The sequence below is a fragment of the Ochotona curzoniae genome, unplaced genomic scaffold, assembly GCF_017591425.1.
Source record: "Ochotona curzoniae isolate NIBS_2020 unplaced genomic scaffold, NIBS_Ocur_1.0 scaffold_4812, whole genome shotgun sequence".
Taxonomy (NCBI): Eukaryota; Metazoa; Chordata; class Mammalia; order Lagomorpha; family Ochotonidae; genus Ochotona; species Ochotona curzoniae.
The window spans coordinates 5,094,487-5,116,405 of record NW_024467124.1 but is presented as its reverse complement, the minus strand read 5'-3'; the positions used below and the strand labels follow the sequence as shown (position 1 = coordinate 5,116,405).

General features: G+C 45.7%; 1 protein-coding gene across 8 annotated transcripts in view; it reads right to left on the bottom strand.

Annotated features, from left to right (window-relative positions):
- Positions 1-21,919, bottom strand: part of DLGAP1 (DLG associated protein 1) — a 316,404-nt gene that overhangs the window by 21,341 nt on the left and 273,144 nt on the right. For all 8 annotated transcript variants that reach the window (XM_040970572.1, XM_040970575.1, XM_040970573.1 and 5 more), the window contains one exon: positions 8,802-9,223. In XM_040970572.1, the coding sequence (XP_040826506.1) occupies positions 8,802-9,223 (422 nt within the window). The remainder of the gene's footprint in view (positions 1-8,801; positions 9,224-21,919) is intronic.

Sequence of the window (21,919 nt, the reverse complement as noted above, 5' to 3'; positions counted from 1 at the left end):
CTCTGCCACCAGCATCTTGCAAAGCAAAAGGAAGTAGGCATTTATTTTTGAAGGTTAATCATCAGGCACGTTACACACCATTTCCTGTTCATGACTGCCTCTTCCTCTGTACTCACTAAGCTCAGATTGGCCCCAGCTTACAAAAAACAAGAGCCTGTAGCATGCCTGTGGAGGCGTGGGGTTGGAACAGGGAAAGCCAGGGGCGGAGACAGACCCTTTGAAGGTTCAGTTCAAAAGTAAGATGAGAATAAACCCGAAAGGAGCTGGGATGCGCCCACGGCTCCCTGCTGAGCAATCTACAGGGGCCGTAGGCGATGAAGGACCCGTTCAGAGCGCTGCTTTTTCTGCCACCGGCCCTTGCACAAACTCAGCCCGGGAGGCTTGGCGATCGCCCTGATAGACTGCGAGCCACCTCTGTAACCGAAGCTGAAACCAGGCAAACCTCATTTCGGGTTTCAGTCCTATTTGCTGCCAAGGCTCACTGGCCTTCTGGGGGACCCGACGGCAGTTTCACTAACGAGGATGCTATTACCAGGCACAATGGAAGTGGAATTCATCTGCCTCCTGCACATGCTCGAGGCTTATCAGTGTCTGATAAAGCTTGAGAATTCCACACAGACGTTGTCCACCCTTCAGGAAGCAAAGAGGTTTTGAAGCACAATCAACCGGTTTTTCATCCTCAGGCCATTGAAATCCGAGCGCCTGGCTCTCCACCCGGGCAGACAGCATTCCCAGGCAGGCGCATTCAGTTCCATCTGGCCGGTTCGTCCCGGCGAGATAATGCCAGACAGATCTCTGTGACTTGCATGGAGCCATCTCCCGAGACAGCTGTGTCACACAACGGCGGTATTGTCTGGGCCAAGGCGGTCTCATTTCACTTCCAGGGCAGCGGAACAAGAACTCTGTCAGCTGCCATGGCTTGCAGGAAGCCTCACTCACGGCGGAGCTGGAGTATTTTGTCATCAAGCCAAAACCCTACTCTCCAGTGGGGAGACTGACAGGTTACAACCAGAACCGAAGTCTTCACTGGGCTTGGCTTTCATCAGGGAAAACAATAGCTCCACTCACCCAGAGAATTTGTAGTTACACTTTTTGGAAGACAGCTTGAAGTGACCAGGCGTCAGGGGAGCCTTTCAGTCTGTCCTTGGTTAAGCACGTGTAGCCAGTTTTGGGCGAATTAGAAAAGTATTTCCCTGCCCTAGCATGCCGAAAATAATATCCCCAGGAAGCAGCTGTCAAAATTAAGACAATGGCATCACAAAATAATTGATAACTGGATCATTATTTAAAACTGGATGGTCCCTCTCTTCCTCAACTCACCAAAAGAGAGGTGAGTATAACAACCTGTCTCCCCACCCCACGGATCCACAAGCCAAACTTCAGATTCCCACGGGGCGAAGAAGTGCCTCAGGTGTTGTGGACTCGGGAAGATACTTAGCAAAATGTCTTAATGTTCATATGAGGGTGTTGGGACAGTCTGGCCATTTTGCCTACCATCAGGTGCTACGGCCGTTGGCTTTTTTGGGGGGGGGGGCGGTGAATTTTAAAATTTGTATTTATTTATTCTCTTTTTATTTGCAAGGCAGAGAGACAGTCACAGACAGATCTTCTACCTGCTGGCCCACTCCCCAAATAAGCACCACAGTCAGGGCTGGGTCAGGCTAAAGCCAGGAGTTCGGGAATCCAGTTTGGGTTTTGCACATGGGTGTCAGAAACTCCAGCACTTGAGCACTTGAGCATCCCAGGGGCGCGTTAGCGGGCAGCTGGAACTGGAGGTAAAGCAGGACTCCAACCAGGCGGTGAGCTTAAGGCTGTGGCCATCCCAAGCAGTGTCTAACCAAACACCCATCCCCTAGGGGAGTATTTTGGCCATTTTAACCATTTTCAGTGTACAACTGGAGGCATTAAGTGCATTCACCAAATACTTCCTGAATATTTAAAGATTGTGATAATTCTGGTATTCCCCATAACGATTTAAACAAGCATGATTAGAATCTTCCTTCATCATGTGCTACCAATTCATCTGCTCAATCTGACCTGGAAAAGCAGATTACCCGGGAGGATTTTGGGATGGAAGTACCTCTGTCATGTTCTCTGAAATGAGACCCATCACAAGGTACAAACCAGAGTGCCTCAGAAAGTTCATGGGGAAATGTGTATTGTCAAAAAAACTACATATGGGTTTCAAAATTGTTTTGCATCAAGATAAACTTGTCTTTCAGTTTTATTTTCCCATATACTTTTTGGCAGTCCCTTCACATGGGCCCCCAAAGATAGAAAATGACCAAGGGATGGATTTAGCCTTGCTGTTTTTCAGATGCACACCGATTACAAACAAACGAACAAAAGAAAGGTGGTTACCTGGAAATTGGCCTCTTTTCTTTACTATCTCCTTTTACAACTTTAAGAAAAAGGGGGGGGGGGGGGAAGAAAAGGTTAAATCAGAGAATCCAGAAAACAAAGGCCCTCTACAAGCGAGCCCAGTTATCAGGACAGAATGTGGTTGCCAAGGAACCAGGGGCACATGCGTAGGGATGGCTTCACTGCGGACAGTGCCAAGCAACACAAAGTATCATTATTTTGTCAAATGTTATTCATGTGCTATCTATTTTATCAGACACTTGTGTGTTCCATGACCTTGGACAAGAAACTGCCAGAAAGTATTAGGAGGGCAAATGGAACAGCACCTGTCAACATCTCTGGCCCACTGTCAGGGTCATTGTCAGGACAAGATGAATATTCCTCCAAGTGCTTGATTCTCCTTCTCCCTGGGGGTGGGGTTCTGCTGGATTGTCAGAGTCTTCCCCACTGGCCTTAGTAGAGTCTTTGCTTTGAGCATAGAGTTTTATCTGCCATTTAGAATTTCACAGTTCTGGTAGTTTGAAACCCTTCTTGTTGTGTCTCACAGAGCATGAAAAATGCGGAGGAGGGCTTCACTGTTTATGGGAAGCAGTTGTGTCTTAGCTGGAAAAGACACATGGGTTTCATAGAGATGAGTCATCTGGCCAACACAGAAGCTCTCCCTTCACTTCTGTGGCAGGTGCACAGCCCCTCTGCCACCAGCATCATTGCCCGTGTTGGAAGAATCTGTCATCTCACAGGGAAATATCCCTTCTGGTTTCTGGCAGCAGCAGGTGCTGCTTAATCATTATGGTTTGTGTCCCTCCAAAATTTCTGTGTTGAAATTTAATCACTGGAGAGATAATAGGCTAATAGGTGGGGCCTGTAGGAGGTACTAGGCCATGGGAGTGGAGCCCTCCTGAATTCCTGTACATATTCCTGTGAGTGTCCTTCGGAGAGAGGCCTGAGGACATGTGGGGACACAGCAGAAAGGCACCAGCCTTGAGGCAGAAAGGGAGCCCTCCCCAGACACCAAACTGCCAGCACCTTGCTCTTAGGCTTTCCAGTCTCCAGAACAGAAAGCAATCAATGTCTGCTCTTTAGCAACGACTCAATTTAAGCTATTTTGTTACTCCAGTCCAAACAAGAAGCCAATATATAAATATTGATACAAATGGGTACTTTTTTTTTTAGCTAAACTAGGGAAAACGGTTTTTCCAAACAAAACACACTTATAAAACAGAGTTCCAAAAAATCTTCTGAAGCTTCCATTCCATGTTTGTGAACTCTCTACCTTGTGTCAGAGGCCTGAGGATTTTTAAAAAATATTTATTTACTTATTTATTTGAAGGGCAGAAAGAGAGATTTCCTATTTACTGGTTCATACCCCCCAAACGCCTGCAACAAGCAAGGCTGGGCCAGCCAAAGCTGGGAGCCAGGAAGGGCATGGATCTCCCAGGGTTCCGGCAGGGACTCCTGTGTTAAGCCGTCACCTATCGCCACTCTGGTGCCCATTAGCTGGGAGCTGGAATGGGAAACAAAGCAGGGATTTGAACTTGGCCATTTCAATAAGGGATATGGAGATGCCAAGTGTTGTCTTTTTAAAAAGATTCATATGCATATAAAAACATCCATTTATATGTATTATTTGAAAAGCGGAGTTACAGAGACAGGGGGAGAAACAAAGAAAAAAAGAGATCTTTCATCCACTGGTTCACTTCCCAGATGGCTGCAATAGCCAGAGATGGCCAGGCTGAACTCAGGAGCCTGGCACTGCATACAGATCTCCCAGGTGGCTGGTGAGGGCTCAAGCACTTGGGCTGTTCCTCACTGGTCTCTTAGGCACATTAGCTGGGAGCCAGATCTGAAGTAGAAGAGCTGGGACTCGAACCAGTGCCCACATGGGGTGCTTGGTGTTGAACACAGCAACTTGACACACTGCACCACAATGCTTGTTTCCCCTCCCCAAGCGCTGGTGTCTTACTGATGTGTCAAATAGCCTCCCAGAGGCTGGGGGTTCAAATGAGGCATGAATATCTTCTGTATGCAGAGTGCTCATTTTTGAGTGGAAGAGAGTATATGAACCATTATTCAATTATGTTCGAAATACTTACTGGATAAACACACAATGTAACAAGGACTTCAGGGAGATGGGCCTGATTCAGCCTGAACAATGAAGTCAGTCTGGAGCAGCAGGTGGGTGGACGGGCAGCCTTTATGTTCCTGATTTTGAGATCTACCTGGCAGTGTTCATCTTAAAGCATAAATATTTCTCTAGCAACTCTACAGAAAACCCTGGTTTTCTGTTGTATCAAAATAAGTGTCATGTCCTTATAGCTCCTTTAATATAGAGGGAGACTTCCCACATGTGTTCACAATGGCTATTGGCAAGCCTCATTCTGCACCTAGACTGAGAGAAGCAGATCCAGTCTCAGATGCGGAGGCCAATGAAAAGAAGACATCAGGTGCCAGGGTCCCCTGGTTCCCGCCAGGAGCCAACCAGGGAGCTAAGCCAAGTCCTGAATGAATGAACTGACCGAACTGAAATCTGAAAGGTAGTTTGTACCCTCCAGCACTAGCACCAAGTACCACGGCTCCTTAGATATCGGTGGGTCTTTTCTTCACCCCCCTGGGAAAATCTAACCTGAACATGCACAAGCCAGAAAGAGCAGGATGATGCAATGGCTAAGGTTTTGCTACCCAGACCCACCGCCAACCTTGCCCACAGCTACTGGCTGGTGCCTCTACCTGTCTGCACAGCCAAGCGCTAACTAGCTCGAGCATCAGCACTTGTGTTGTAGATCCCCCCCGCAGTGATGCTCACAGCTAGGGGCAAATGTCCAGGACCTTCACTTTTCCACCGCCGTGCTGCTTGTCCTCTTCATGTGAAAGAGCAAAAGGAACTTTACAGAAAACCATCTGTGAACTTCCCAACTGACTCATACAGGCAAAAAGCAGCTCTGCGGTCTTGCAGGTCTGAGGAGGAAGGTGAGCAGGGCTGAGCTACCAGCGGAGGGCAGACCAGGGAGGGAATCCCAGATTCTGTTCCTAAAAATAGTGGTTTAAAGTCCTCACTTTAAAGCATAGTGGTTAAAGTCCTCACTTTGCACGTGCCGTGTGGGCGCCGGCTCTAACCCCGGCAGCCCCACTTCCCATCCAGCTCCCTGCTTGTGACGTGGGAAAGCAGTTGAGGATGGTCCAGAGAATTGGGACCCTGCACCTGCGTGGGAGACCTGGAAGAAGCTCCTGGCTCCTGGCTTTGGATCGGTGCAGCACCGGCCGCTGTGGCCACTTGGGGAGTGAACCATCAGACAGAAGATCTTCCTCTCTGTCTCTCCTCCTCTCTGTATAATCGCCTTTCTAATAAAAATAAATATAAATTCTTTAAATATATATATACCTAGGAGCCTCAGAAAGTTCACAGAAAATATGCAGTATGAAGAAACTATATGTGGAGTTCATTTTTTTCTCAGCAAAATAAACTCATCTTTTATTTGTTTATTTTCAAAAACTTTCTTTTTTTTTTAAAGTACTCCCATTGTCTTCCCATGGAAATACTCACTGCTCCTGGTTCATTTAGTGTCTCTCATGTGGTTTCCAGCTAGTGATAGACCTAATTATTAAGAAATTTACTACTCCTTTTTAAATCAGAGATGATAAAGCCTGATTATGTGCTTTAAACAATTTTTTTTTCTTTTATTTGACAAGCAGAGAGAGAGAGAGAAAGAGAGAAGAGAGATTTGCTATTTGACTCTCCAAAGGCCTGCCATGGCCAGGGCTGTGCCAGGCTGAATCTGCGAGCCAGGGATTTCATCAGGATCCCCCACACGGGGGGGCAGTGCCCCCGCTACATCCTCTAGCACCTGCTGTCCCCAGGGTCCACATGACCAAGAAGCTGGAATGGCCACAGGCTACACTCACACCCAGGCACTCAGACAAGGGGGTGTTCTAATTGGTAGCCAAACAGCTAGCCAGACAATTACCTGTGGTTAGCATTCTAAGAATGTCCTTTATCTCCTTGAATTGTAAAGCGAAGTGGTATGAGGGCCTGGCACAGTAGCCTAGTGGCTAGAGTCCTCACTTTGCATGCTTGGGATCCCATATGGGCACCAGTTCTAATCTCAGTGACCCCACTTCCCATCCAGCTCCCTGCCTGTGGCTTGGGAAAGCAGTCAAGGATGGTCCGAAGCCTTGGGACCCTGGGTCCACGTGGGAGACCTGGAAAAGGCTCCTAGCTTCAGATCGGCATAGTTCTGGCTGTTGCGGCCACTTGAGGAGTGAAACGAGAGACAGAAGATCTTCTTCTCTGTTTCTCTTTCTCTCGGTATATCTGACTTTGCAATAAAAATAAATAAATCTTCAAAAAGAAAGAAAGAAAGTGGCATGAGACTTTGGATTTTCTCTGGAATTCTCCAGCAAAAAGCACCAATAACAAATGAGAGAAAACATGCAGAGTGGGCAATTGTTGAACGGATGATTATACAGGGGGATTCATTATATTTAATTCTCTACTTCTGTGCATGTTTTAAGATGTCCATGATTTAAAAATGAAATGGTTAATTTACACAATGTTTAAAAAGTTACAGAATGGCAATGCTTTTCCAGATGATTTCCACACAGAAATGCAACAATAAATATTTCTTATTGCAAAAATATCAGTTGTTGAAGGAGCAACCATTAACTTAATAATCGCTTTTTAGAGGACGATGAACATGTGACAATCAAGTGCATAACTACTATAACTATATTCCAATTTCAGAATTGTTGAAAATGTGTCAAATGTATTAAGTTTGCTCTTACGCCATCTCTGTACGTATTTTAGGAATGGCCTCAAAGTTCCTCTATGTGTGGTGTGCTCCATCCTAAGTTGACATGTAAACAGGCTGTAACCTGCTCTTGCAACAGCTCAGTCTCAGCCAATCAGAAGCCGCCAACTGTTCCAACTAAGTTTAAGTAAGACAGATGTGAGTTACAACCAACAGGACTTCTCTGAAACTTACTTCTGCTTCCTATAGCAGCACTTCGCCTTCCCTGGCTCTACGCGCCAGCCATCCGTGTGGTCAGCCAGAGTGTTCTGAACCATTTTGGGTCCCAACTAACACTCCATTCTAGAGTCAGCAATAAAGCCAATGCAGAAACAAATGAACAGAAAAACACAACGCAGAGCTGCAAAACCGCAACTGTGGTTTTTTTTTTTTTTTTAACAGAAAGGCTTGTTAAAACACCAAATTCAAAAATAATAACATGTAAAAGGTGATGTCCTGTATTTCTTCTATTCAGTCATCATTTTTTTATTTATTCTAACTCACTACATTTGAACTTGTGTTAATTACATTACTGGTTGAAGGCTAGGGGTCTGCATTGCAGCAGTAACAGCTTAAGCTGCCACCTGCGATGTCAGCATTCTATATGGGCATTGGTTTGGTCTGGCTACTCCAGTTCCAGTCCGGCTCTCCTGATGTGGCTGGGAGGGCAGCAGAGAATGGCCCAAGTGTTTGGGTCCCTGACACCCTTGAGAGAGACCTGGAACAAGCTCTTGTCTCCTGGTTTCCATCTGACCTAGTGCCAGCCATTGAGGCTACTTAAGGAGTGAACCAGCAGACACAAGATCTTTCTCTGTCTCTCCCTCTCTTTCTCTTAAGTCTGCCTTTCAAGTTAATACGTCTCTAAAACAAAAGTTGAAGATTTATCTCCCTGAAACTTAAGAGAAAGTGCATGTTAAACAGACTGCTGAGTACAACTCAGCATGGGTTTCTACTGGCCTACCATTAGCCTCTCTCTCTCTCTTTTAATCTATTTATTATTTTTGGAAATGCAGAGTTACAGAGAGATGGAGAGAGAATGACAGAGAAACAGACAGAGAAAGAGAGAGATCTTTCATCTGCTGGTTCACTGCCAAATGTCTGCAACGGCTGGAGCTGGGCTGACCCAAAGCCAGGAGCCGGGAGACTGCTCTGGGTACCTCTCCCTGCATGGGTGCAGGGGCCCAAGGACTTGGGCCATCCTCCATTGCCTTCCCAGGCATATTCACAACAAGTTAGATTGCAGCAGCTGGAACATGAACCGGTTCCCATAATGGGGCACTGCCACTGCAGGGAGTAGCTTTAGCTTCCATGCCACAACCCTGATCCCTGAGACTCTGCAACACGTCAGAACAATTTTGGGGAAAGAAGCCATGGTGGAGACACAGGACCCCTCCATGATGAGTATGGGATTTCTCAGAGAAGCAAAGGAACATCCCAGCCCTCGAGCTACAACAGTGTAACATTTGCTTAGTTTTCTTTCTATCTGCAGCACTGAAGCTGGAACTGCTTAGCTCTTCCACAGGCTGCGGTTGGGGGTGGGAAATGGCAAGGGCACACAGGTGAAGCTGGCAGGGTGAAAACAACGGTGCCTAGACAGACACCGAGAGAGCCCTGGCCAAGCGAGGGTGGACAGATGCCCAGGGTGGCACTACTTACTGTCTTCCGGCAGGTTGTTTTCCCGCTCCTCTCTCTCCATCTGTTGGCACCAGCCTTCCATGCGATCTCGCTCTGCCTGGAGAAGCTTCAGGAACCAGTGGCCGTCCCGGTGGCACACTGACCTTTGCACGGCCTCCAGAGGGTCCTCAGTGATAGAGTCAATCCAGGGGTCCGGAGGGGGCAGAATAGAGGGATCAAAATCCGTGTCAAAGTCATCGTCGGCTGCACAGGCGTGGTAGTGGTTTCCTGAGCCCTGAATGCTAACGGTAGAGGTGCTGGCATCCCTGGAGAACTGTCTGGCCATTGGACCGGGACACGAATTGTCCTCCACAGATTCCAGAGAATTTTCCAGATTATCATGGAAGTCCAGGTCAGCCTGTACTGCCGTCGTCACACTGTTGGATCGAGTGAACCTACGAAAGCTTGGGAGGAGAGAGAAAAACATGTTTAGTTCAAGGATATATCTTGGAGCAAAATTGCCTTCTGCTTTTCTCGGTGAGGGTGACAGTGGTGGGGGGAGGGGATCTTCATCTAAGTTTCAGAGTATGTGTGTGTAAGTAGGGGTAAGTAGATCTTCATGCAAAGGTATTGATTGTCATAACTGTAATGGAAAGAGCACAAATATCATTTTTTAAAATATGCAATATTTAAACATGTAACTATTTAAAACATCATAATACCCAATGTCCAGTTTCTACCCAAATTTAGGGTGGCTTACATCCTGAAGTTCAGATTAGTGATAAGAAAGAAGACACGCTGTTTCATCGTGTATTTTTCTTGAAAGTGGTGGAAAGACACACTAACCTGGAGCAAGACTGTCAAGAATCCTGCCAAGCCACATTTTTCTAGGGGCAGGTTTACCATTTGAGATTTCCTGAAAGCAAACTAAAGTTCCCTTAAAATTACCTGTCTCTGTCTTCTAAGTTATCATTAACATTTGGTCCACAGCCTCTGGAATACAGACCACCTGACAGCTCTGGAGTTCTCCAGATGGGCCTCTCTATGCTTTAATTTTCCCTCTTATAGTTGTTGCAGGCAGATGACAAAAGCTAGTCGATTGCATCTGAGCAGTTGCCCTGGACTGCCAGCAGTGCAGTGTGTCTGGTGGCTGGCTCTCTGGCCTGCAGAGAAGGTAAGGACACCGACTGGCTGGGAGGCGTGGGGAGAAGAGACAAGGTAAGCAGGGTGTGGATGCGAGTGATTTAAAACGCATGCGCACACAGGGCTCTGCTGGTTCTGGACAGGCAGGAAATAGCAGCAGACAATAGGAAGAGAGTGCAAATAACTTATAGAAAACAAACAAACAAAAAAAGACAAGTTTATTCTTTTCCATAAACTTGTGTCAACCTGTTACCTTGTCTCTGAACTTTGATTTTTTCTTTCCTTTTCTTTTTTTTCTCAATCCTTCTTTTCCTCTCTTCTCCTTTTCCCTCCCCTCTTTCCTTTCTCTCCCTTCCTTTCCTCTTCCTTTCCCTTCCTTTTAAAATATTTATTTATTTGAAGGGCAAAATTAAAGGCATGGAGAAAATGATCCTCCATCCACTCCGTGGCCCAAGTGGCTGCCATAGCTGGAACTAGGCCAGACGGAAGCTCCCCTGGCAAGGGTCCAGGCACTTTGGGGCCATTTTGGGGCTTTTCCAGGTGTACTAGCAGGGAGCTGGATTGGGAACAGGCAGTCAGGCCTGGAAACCATTCTCATATGGGGTATGGTAGCCACATTGTCCCACAACTCAATATGCACAACCTCTTTCTAGAGTTCCTTCGTAGTCAAGTGTTTTAGCTCTGATTGTGATCAAGTGTCTTAGCCATTACTAAGTGTATGGTTCTGTCACGTCAACTGTCCTCACATGCCACGTGCATCCCACGCCACCATCCATCTCCAGAAGCTTTTTATTTTCTCCCCCGAAACCCTGTACCCATCACATGAGAACTCCCCTTTGCCTCCAACTCACAGTCCCCACCTGCTCTCTCTCCCTGGGAATCTGATTACTCCAAGTACATTTTATCAGTGGCACTGTGTAGTATTGATCCTTTTTGTCTTGCTTATTTCAATGCGCCCAGTGTTTACAGGGGTTCATTTACATTGTGACATGCAGCAGAATTCTTTCCTTTCTAAGGTGAATCACACGCGGTGTATAAGTGTGTGACCTTTTTGTAATCCATTTGTGACTGTGTGGGTCACTTCTCCCCTCTGGGTTATTGTGAATCATAGCACGTGTGCTAGGAACACGTGTACAAACACCTCCTTGAATCTTTAGTTGTCGGAGTATATATCCAAATGTGAAATTGCTGGGTTTAAATAAATTAAATAAATTCTATATTTAATTCTTAAGGAACTGCTATACTGCTTATTGTAATGGCTATACTATTTTACATTCCCACCGACAGGCAAAGGTTCCATTTTTCTCCATATCTGTACCAATATTTGTTATCTTGTACATTTAATAAAATTATTTATTTATTTGAAAGGCAAAGAGAGAGAGAGAGTGTGTGTGTGTGTGTGTTGGGATGGGGAGGGGTGGAGAGAGAAGATAGAGATGAGTCAGGGGGAGAGAGAGAAAGAGAGAGAGCTCTTCCATCTACTGGTTCTCTCCCTACGTGGCTGCAACAGTCTACCTTGAGCCAAAGCCAGGAGACAGAGATTCTATCTGGGCTCCCAGGTGGGTGACAGGGGTAAAGCATCTGAGCCATCCTCTGCATTTTGCTAGACTCGTAAGCAGGATGCTGGACCAGAAGCAGAGCAGTAAGAACCCGACTTGTCACTCAAATGACAGATGCCAATGCCCTGACTCGGCCCACGACCACACAAGGCTGGCCCCTAGTCTCTGCATTTTAAAAATTATTACTCATGCTAATAGGTGTTAGATAGTAGAGGATGGTCCAAAGTCTTGGGATCGTGCACCCAAGTGGGAGACCCAGAAAAAGCTCCTGACTCCTGGCTTTGGTTTGGCTCAGCTCTGGCTGTAGCGGCCACTTGGGGAGTAAACCAGTGGACAAAGATCTTTCTCTCTCCTCCTCCTCTCTGCAAATCTGCCTTTTTTTTTTTTTTTTTAAGAGTCAATTAAGACTAAGATTCAAATCTTAAAAAAAAAAAAAGACTGAGATTCAGTCCATCAAAAATAAGAACAGCTGGACCCGGTGAGGTGGCCTAGCAGCTAAAGTCCTTGCCTTAAACACCCTGGCACCCCATATGGGTGCTTGTTCTAATCCTGGCAGCCCCAATTCCTATCCAGCTCCCTGCTTGTGCCCTGGGAGAGCAGTCAGAGATGGTCCAAAACCTTGGGACCCTGCACCCGTGTGAGAGACCCAGAAGAGGCTCCAGGCTCCTGGCTTCAGATCGGTGCAGCTCTGGCTATTGTGGCTACTTGGGGAGTGAATCAACGGATGGATGGTCTTCATCTCTGTCTCTTCTTTCTTTTTATATCTGACTTTGCAATAAAAATAAATATTTTTTTATAAAAAATAAGAACAGCCAATACATCACAGGACAGTGGCTATTTTGAGAGCTCTAGCAAGACTGGAAGTCAAGAACCAAAAAGGATACAACACCTCAATAAATCTATTTATTGCCCTAGAAAGTAAATCCTGACAAAGAAGGGGCTGCAGTGTTGACCAGTGCTACTTGTTAAGATGGTCCATTCCATTCATTTCATGGAAATGGCCAGGCACAGCTGGCCCACTCTCACCATTTGTTGTTTGCAGCAAATGCAGCAGGGACAGGCATTTGGTGCCATGGTTTAGGTTACACTTGCAGTTCAGCCAGGTTGCAGTCCCAGCGCTGCTTCTGGTCCCAGCTTCACGCTTCTGTGTAGCCTGAGAGGCAGCAGGTAATACCCCAAGTCCCTGGGCCCCTGCGCCCCAGCTGGAGGGCCCAGATGGAGTTCCGGGCTCTGGCCTTCAGCCCTGCTCACCCCTGGGAGTGAACCAACAGATGGAAAATCTCTTTCTGCCTGTCTCTGCTTTTCTAATAAAAATGAAAATACTAAAAATATTAAAAAAAAAAAAAAAAAAAAAGGAAAAGGAAATCCCTGCAGTTAAACTCCTGGTCATTTTTTTTTTAAGTTCTTTCACTCTCAAATGGACCAAAAAAAAAATCACCACAAAGGCCTGTGTTATAAATCTCTTCTACTAGCAATGAAAGGAAAAACAGCTTTGCTACAATATTTTTCCACCTAGCACTCATTTCTTGGCTGCAAGTAGGGCCCTCTGGATGGTCCCTGCTCAGGCCCAAATGTTCCATGTCCGCCCCTGGAGCTGAGCTCTCTCCAGCTGCGCATGTGTCAACTGGATGATTCTCCTTGCAGCAGTTGACGTCTTGGCTGTTCCACTTATGCGAAATCCCAACAACAAAAACAGCAGGTTTCACTCTCCAAGATCACATATTGCCAAAGGCATCACGTTTCCAAAACTGGAACAAGCCCTGGTTCCTCGCTGTTTCCAATCAGTGCACACTTTCCAGACACAGAAGCCGGTGTACACAGCGTAAGAAAATGGCCTACTTGTCCACGCCTCCGTTTTTATCCACACACAACTGTACGACCGGCATTCCTGAACACTGTCTCCTGGCTATGGGTCTTGTAAAGGATCCACCTTCTTGAGAAAAAAAAAAAAAAATGACTTGGCAGTAGATTAATAGAAGTTTGCAGTTTAGTCACCCAGAAAAAAAAAAAATAAATAAAAGTTAAGTAAAATGAAAATGGTTTGGGATTAAAAGCGGTGCCTTTGAACTCGGGCAGTCCTGTCCAAGCTGCTAGTTTTCATCAATTAACTTTCTTAAGCAAGTGCTTTCAAAGAATGTCCTGCTCTATGAAACGTTTCATGTCTTTCATGTGCAAAGTTCCTTGTGGGTGAAGGGGTTCAAGAGGGTTGTTATTGCTGTTCTCAGTGTTTGATAGGAACTCAGCAGGCTGTCCCCAGTCACTCCTGTACCTTTCAAAAGAACCCTTGGTGGGTGATGGTCTGAACCTAAAAGCCTGAGCCAGGCGGCTTGCCTGTTCTGAGCCCACACTCTCCAGACCTGCAGCATCTGCCAGCGCCTCGCGCCCTGCAGGCACCATGTGTAATCATTACAGCCTGGGAAAAACGCAGGCCAGTATTTTGGCCAAAGGAGCAGAAAAGCATGAAAGCGAAGACTGGATCAACCAGTGTGAAGTACAGTACGCGCTCTGTGCTGCTCGCCGCGCGCAGTCGCCTGCTGCTGTTGTTTCGGCACTGGCTTATGTTTCTCATCAGAGAATTTTCTACACTCCTCCTAAGACTTTTGTACAGCAGGTTACAAACCAACACGCAGGTAAAGGCCCATCCTCCCGCCTCCCTCTGATAAGGCTGCGGGTGGGTAACACGAGGGGAGCACGGCCATAAACCGGGTGTGAACACAGACTCGCCTGGCCTCTGGCGTCTCTGCCCCCTCGGTCGCAGGGCGACAGTTCTGCAGAGCGAGGGAGGTGCCCATCTCCCCTGTTCCCCCTCTCCTTGTAGGATTCTTTAGTCTGTTTTCCTGAGCCCTTCTGTCAAGGCCCGGGACGGGATCTGAACACGCTGCTCCTGCCAAGTGCAACTGCACGAAGTGGCGTCCTTGACGGGAAAGTCCACGATGCTTGTTCTATTAGAGGGAAAATCAAAGAAAGGTGTGGCAGCGCGGGAGCATTTCTGGAGTTGGGTGCAGACTGACACCTCTCGGGCTCAGCAGGGGTTCAGTACCGGCTAGCTTCCCAATTCCAGCTGCCTGCCAGTGTGCACCTTGTGTGTGTCGGGAGGGGGTGGCAGGTGGGGTGACAGTGTAATAACTGGGGTACCTGACACTCACCTGTGAGACCCACGTAGAAATTCTGGCTCGTGGTTTGAGTTTAGCCTAAACCTGGCCGTTGTGGCCATTTTGGGAAAGTGAACCAGTAGATGAAGATTTTTCTCTTTCGAGTAAATGGATAAAGTTTAAAAAGCAAGCAAGAAAGAAAGCTTTGGGCCTGGTGCGGTAGCCTAGTGGCTAAATCTTTGCCTTGCACACCTGGGATCCCATATAGGTGCTGGTTCATGTCCTGGTTGTTCCACTTCGCATTTAGCTCCCTGCTGTGCCCTGGGAAAGCAGTCAAGGATGGCCCAAAGCCTTGGGACCCTGCACCCACGTGGGAGACCTGGAGGAAGTTCCTGGCTCCTGGCTTCAGATCGGCACAGCACTGGCCATTGCGGTCACTTGGGGAGTGAATCATTGGACAGAACATCTTCCTCTCTGTCTCTTCTCCTCTCTGTATATCTGACTTTGCAATAAAAATAAAAAATAAATCTTAAAAAAAAAAAAAAGACAGCCTGGTGTGATAACCTAGTGGCTAAAGTCCTCACCTACCACATGCTGGATCCCATATGGGCGCTGGTTCTAATCCCAGCTGCTCTCCTTCCCATCCAGCTCCCTGCCTGTGGCCTGGGAAAGCAGTAGGAGATGCCCCACAGCCTTGAGACCCTGCACCCGCATGGGAGACCTGGAGGAGGCTCGTGGCTTCAGATCCCCTCAACTCCAGCCACTGTAGCCACTTGGAGAGTGAACCATCATTGTCTCTCTGTCTCTCCTTCTCTCTGTATATCTGCTTTTCCAATGAAAATAAAGAAACCTTAAAAAAAAGAAAATAGAAAAAGAAACTATCTCAAAATAAGCCTCCTTTAATTATTTAAAATCTTGCATGCTCCTCATTCTTTTGCTTGAAGGTTTCTTTAAGCCAGAAAACAACAACAACAAAAAGTTTTCTCTGTAAAGATCCTCGCCGCTGTACATGCATTTTGTGAAACCAAAGAAAGGGAGGGAACACACATCACATGATTGCTTCAGGGAGTGCCCTGCTATTGGGTACCAGCTGGGCAGGTGTGCCTCTCTCTGCCAGGCTATCACCACAGGAGCCTCACCAACACGACCCTGAAGTGAGCATGCCCAAAAAGGAACTCCTGCCCCTGGCAGCCCAGGGCATCAGGTCAGTCCTTGGTGCTGACTCGACGAAACTAAAGCACGAGAGGGTTCACCAACCGTTGTTCTGGACAAATGGAAGGCATGGGCTTAGGAAACCACACGATAATTTTTCTCTGCAGACTCTCATGGAAAACAGGTAAAGGAGAAAAAAGGGAGGAGAGATGGAGGCAAGAGAGAGAGAGAAAATAAGAAGAGAGAGAGAATGCATGAATTCTATTCAGAATTTTGCCAAGTTTCAGACTTTGAAATCTGAGATGCACAAATGCCAAACCTTTAAAAGTCAGGTGCACAGTGAAGAACTGTTTGGCTAGGTTATAGCATTGGTAATCTGTGGTTACTAAGCTCTGTGGCACTCCAAGGGAACTCTGAGGGGAGGTATCGTTTCAGAACTTCTGCTGTGCCAACAAGAGATATTTTTGGCTGCCAAAGGTTTTCTAACCCTGTGGTTCCTGAACCAACTGTCATAATTTTGACTTTCTGTTATAACACCTTGTTGAGTCGAAAAGAAACCCATCACTACAGACCCAAGCGTTGACGTATTTATGCCACTTGCAGAAACACGTGCTACAGGAAACAAGGTAAATTCCCTGTTTGTCCCACTCACCAAAGAGGCTGTGAGTTTTGATGTGGGAAAAATGAGGGAGATTTTCAAAATACAGAGTTGGGCTACTTCTAGAAAAAGAAACAAATCTGGGTGGGGGGAAGCAGCCCCACAAAAAATCCCTATTCGCTGAGCACTGGTTTCTAGGAACCCGGAGTGGCTGTTATGACTGATTGGCAGTGTTTTTCTTCCACATGGGTGACTCAGGCTGTGCGTCTCAGGTCTGCTGGAGTGGCAGGTGTCACAAGCTTGTGTGGATGGCAACCTTTTCTTGCTTTTGGCGTTGTGTGTGCTGGAGGTCTGAGCAGTATGCAGAATGCGTAAGCCTGCTCCAGGAGAGCAGGAGGTGGCTCCACCAGCTGGAGGTTAGAAAAAGCAAATCCTCAAACCACCCATTTGTTCCTGGTTAAAACTCAGCAACATGAGCCGAGAGATGCCGGCTATGAGTGGGTCCCAGCCTCACCATTTTCAACAACAACAAATTGCAACAGAAGGACATGATGAGGGAGTAAACGTGGTCACATAGTGGTTTACCATCCTCATATCCTAGGAAAAACTTTTTTTCTCTAAGTTCCTGAATTTGTGAGGTGAATAGTCCTGACTCCTGCTTGGATGACCTTTAAAGATCCCAGAGAGTTTAAAAAAAAAGTCTTTCACAAAAACTCAGGTGGAGGTGTTAAATTATAGACGCATTATCCAAAAAAAAGAAACATTTAAGGGGCTCGTGTTGTAGCACAGTAGTTAAATCCGCTGCCTATGACACCAGCATCCTGTACGGGCACTGGTTCGGGTCTTGGCTGCTGCACTTATATTCAGTTCCCTGCTAAATCACCTGTGAAAAACACTAGAGGATGGCTCAGGTGTGTGGGCACCTGCCGCCCACACAGGGCACCTGCAGGAAGCTCCTGGCTCCCAGATTTAGTCTGGTCCCACCCTGGCCATTGTGACCACCTGGGGAGTGAAGCAGCAGATGGAAGATTTCGCTCTCCGTCTTTCCCTCTAACTCTTTCAAATACATTAATGAAAATTTTCTGAAATTGGGGACTTCTCTTTCTGGAAAACTGTTGGTAGCAAGGAGTCGGGTAGGAGTGGGAGGACCATGAAATCGGGAATTCCATCCAGATGAGCCGTGTGGTAGAAGGAGCCCACCTCCTTGGCCTGTCCTCTGCCACCCTCAGGGAGCTGAACTGAAAACAGAGCCGGGGAACTCAGGTCATGGAGTCCATGGTCCCAAGTAGCAGCTTAGCTCACTGTGCCACAAATCAGGCAGTGCCCAGTAGTTTCTTTCTATATGGTCACTAAAGACAGATGTCTTTGTCAATAAAGAACCAAGAAATACATGCTTTTGAAAATGCTATCTCCTCTTAATGTTTCCAATTATAATGATGGAAGAGAATTTGCTTTACATTGTTCAAAACATGTCATAAGTAATGAAAATCCCAACTACTCAGACAATAGGGTTGTGAACCAGTGGCTAGAAGATATCTTTTCTCTCTTCTCTTTCAAGTAAGACTTTCAAGTCTCTCCACCTTCAAGTAAATCAATTAATTAAACATTTTTCAGAAGGAGAGCCAAGCTACAATAAAGCTATAATAGCCAAGACAAAGTGGTATCGACATGAAGATTAAAAAAAAAAAATAGATCCATGGAAGGGAACACAGAGCAGAAATGCAGAAATAGATCCATACTTGAAAGGCTAATGGATTGTTCAAAAAGCATATCCAAATGCAAAAATTAACCTTTGATCAATCCTTTACACCATACAAAAAATGAGCTTAAAATGGAGCTCAAACCATAACACCTAGAACTTAGACAATTCAAGAAGACAGAGCAGAAATCCCTGGTAACTTTGAAAAGATTCCTAAGCTATGACACCAAAAAACATAATTCATGAAGGGGAAGTGAGACTTCATTAAAATTACTCATTTTGGTTTATGAACTCTATGAAGAGACTCAAGAGGTAAGGCATAGATTGGGAGAAAATACCTACAAATCACATATCTGAGAAAGGGCTTGCCATACAACCTAACAATGAACAACTCAATCTAAAAATGTATCAAGAAGCACCTGACCGGAAAAATTGTATAGGTAACAGTATGAACTCATGAAAATGAAAACCACTATGCTACTCTATTAGGGAGTCTTCAGAAAATCCCTGCAAATGCATATGATGAAACAACTGCACACAAATTTCCAACTTTCTGTGCCCAAATCAACATATTTCTTAGTTTTATTTTATTTGACAAGCACAGTTAACAGAGAAAGAAAGAAACAGATTAAGAGAGATACACACAGAGAGAATATCTACTATCTGATAGTTCACTCCCCAAATGGCCAGGCAAACCCAGGGCCCTGGAACTCCATCCAGGTGTACCATGTGGGTGACTGGGATTCAAGTTCTTGAACCATCTTCTGCTACTTTCCAGGTGCATTGGCAGGCAGCTGGATTGGAAGTGGAGCATCTGGGACTTGAGCTGGCATTCATGTGGGATGAGACATTACACGTAGCAACCTGAACTACTGTGCTACAACACTGCCCCATAAATTTACCTTTTAATTCCATGATTCATAAACTTTTGAAGTCCCTTTGTGTACCTACTAGTAGTCCCAAATTAAAGTTTGAGCCAAGATGGGTATTTGGTATGTTAGTTAAGACCACAGTCAGTTGGGATGCCTGCCTCCCATATGGCAGTGCCCGAGTTCAAGCCTGCTCACTTTAGGCTTCCTGCCAATGCGCACCTTGGGAGGTGGCAAGCAACAGGTTTCTGCCACCCAGAGGAGAGACCTGGGGCAAGTTCCTGATTCCAAGCTTTGGTCTGGTCAAGACTGGCCACTGCGGGTGTCTGGGGAGTTAACTGATGGAAGCAAGCTCTGGTAGTCAGTCTATTTTCCCATATGCCTCTATCTCTCCAAGATAAATGTGGAAATAAAAGTATTTCTAAATGCCATACCAAGTGGTGATGGAATATGCAGCAACTGTGGGTCTCGCCCTCTTTGGCTTCTCTTTCTCTCTTTTTTTCTTTTGTTCTTTTTCTCCCTTCTTTCCTTCCTTTCTTTCTCTTTCTTTTTTAAAGATATATTTACTGATTTGAAAAGCAATTACAAAGAGAGAGAGAAATACCTTCCATTTACCAGTTTCTTTTAAGCTGCAATGGCCAGCAGAATGGCCAGTGATGGGCCAGGACTAGGTTAGCATGAACATGAAGCCAGCAGTTTTATTCCACCTGCCACATGGCTGGCAGAGGCTCAAACACGTGGGTCATCTTCTGCTGCTTTCCCAGGAACATTACCAGGGAGCTAAACCGGAAGTGGGGCAGCCAGAATTTGAACCAGTGCTTATGTTGGGATGCCAGTGTCTTGGACATTGGCTTAACTGCATCACAATGTTTAACTACTTTTTTTTTTTTTTTTTTTTTTAAGATTCATTTGCTTTCATTGGAAAAGCAGATCTACCGAGAAAAGGCGAGACAAAGATCTTCCACCTGCTGGTTCACCCTGCAAGTGGCCACAATGGCTGGACCTGAGTATTTCTGAAGCCATGAGCCAGGAGCTTCTTCTGGATCTCTGACCTAGGTGCAGGGGTCCAAGGACTTAGGTCATCCTCCACTGCTTTCCTGGACCGTACGCAGGGAGCTGGATGGGAAGTGGAGCACTCTAAACAAATACTCTAAAGTCAAGATGCCTTGCTTATTCTTAGCTAAAAAGTGTCTTAAAGTTCATTTGCGAAGCAACAGGGCTGGCACAGTGGTGCACCAAGCTAATCCAGCTGCAGTCCTGGCATTCCAAACGGATGCTGGTTCAAGCCCCAGAAGCAGCAGGTCATGGTTCCAGTATTTGGGTCTTTGCTTTCCTGTGGGGCATCTGGATGGAATTCTGGGCTTCTGGCTTTGGCCTTGCCCAAGATCTGGCTTTTGCCGCCATGAGAGTGATTTTCCAGATGAAAAAAGCTCTCCTTTTTTTCCCTCTCATTCTCTAAGTGACTTTTTCAAATATGGGGTTTTTTTTAATTAAAAAAAATAATAATGTGGGTAACTGAATAGCAGCAGAAAGAGAAAAGAGAACATGGTTCTTCCATAAACTTGATTATTGTCCTGCTACCAAAAGTGGTCTCACAATGAATTTTTAATAAGGAGGAATTTTGTTATAATGTCAGTTGATTCTTCAAAATGTGATAAGACATACAGGATTATTTCAATAACTTTTTAAAAGTTCGTGAAAGTCGCCCCAATTAGTTGCTCCCACTGGTTTGCATGTCCAAGTGTGTGGTTTGCAGGATTGGGATTGGCTCCAACTCCCATTGGTTCATGTAGAACACAGGGCTAGAAACAGAACTGACCCAGCAATTGCAACCACCAGCATGCCCATAAGCTGAATGGGGTTGATGGACTGTGCCAGACTCTGTACAAGCAAGCACACACAAGAACAGGTCTGGGATCACCTCAGACGACGTTTCTCTGGGGATCCCTCCAACTGAACTGCTGATCTCAGAACCCCAACCATGAAGAGAAGTGCAGGTTCCATGGTCTGACCATGGAGTGCATGTGTCAAAGCCAAGTGCTGAGCTTCCTCAGAGGCTCAGACAGAGCAGTGGACAGCATATGCAGGTGCACATGGAGGATATGGCAGACCAATAGGAACCTGCAGAGGACACTCAGTACCACAACAGAAGACGAAGAACAGAACAACCAATCATCTACCCTAGCCATGTGTTGGCAGTGAAAATCTGGGCAAATGGAGATGGACTATATCAGCCAGTGGATTCTGGAGAGAGTTCATTGTGCTTGGAATGGTGAGACTAGCAGCAATTCAGATCTCTCAAAACCGCTTGAGCAGTGCCCTGGGAGCATGCTCCACGTCGGAGACCCCGGGATGGGTGGCAGGGTGGGGCTTCTCCCTTTATCTCCCCCCTTACCCCAGATACAAAGAGAGAGAGAGAGAGAGAGAGAGAAAGAGACAATGTGGAAACAATGGTCTTACCCACTTTCCTGTAGCCCTTGACCCTCTATGCCCTAATCAACTATGTAAAGATTATATTAAAAAAAAAAGTTCATGAGAAAAGTGTGGGCAAAAATACACCTGTCTGTATATAATAGAGTATTATTCAGTCATTAAAATTGATGCAATCTTATAATTTATGACAACATGTTTCATGTAAACAGTATGCTCATTATCTTGGATATGCTGATTTTTATCATTATATAAAGTGTGTATACACACATATGTATATATATATATAAATATAAGAATAGCACATGGGAGCCCACAAGTATGTACAGTTTTTATGTATCAATTAAAATTTTTGTACCCATTTATTAATTCATGATTAACAAATTGAATATGAAGATATTAATTTTATTCCATTATCAGTTTCACAATAGAAAAATGCTACCTTGCTTTTTCTAATAAAAGGGATGTTTCAGTAACACACACTCATTGTAAAAAAAAGAAAGAAAGAAAGAAAGAAAATAAGAAAGAAAGAAAGTAAGTAGATAGGGGCTAGCACGATGGCTCCAACCAGTTAATCCTCCACTTCCAAGAACCAACATCCCATATGGGCATTAGTTC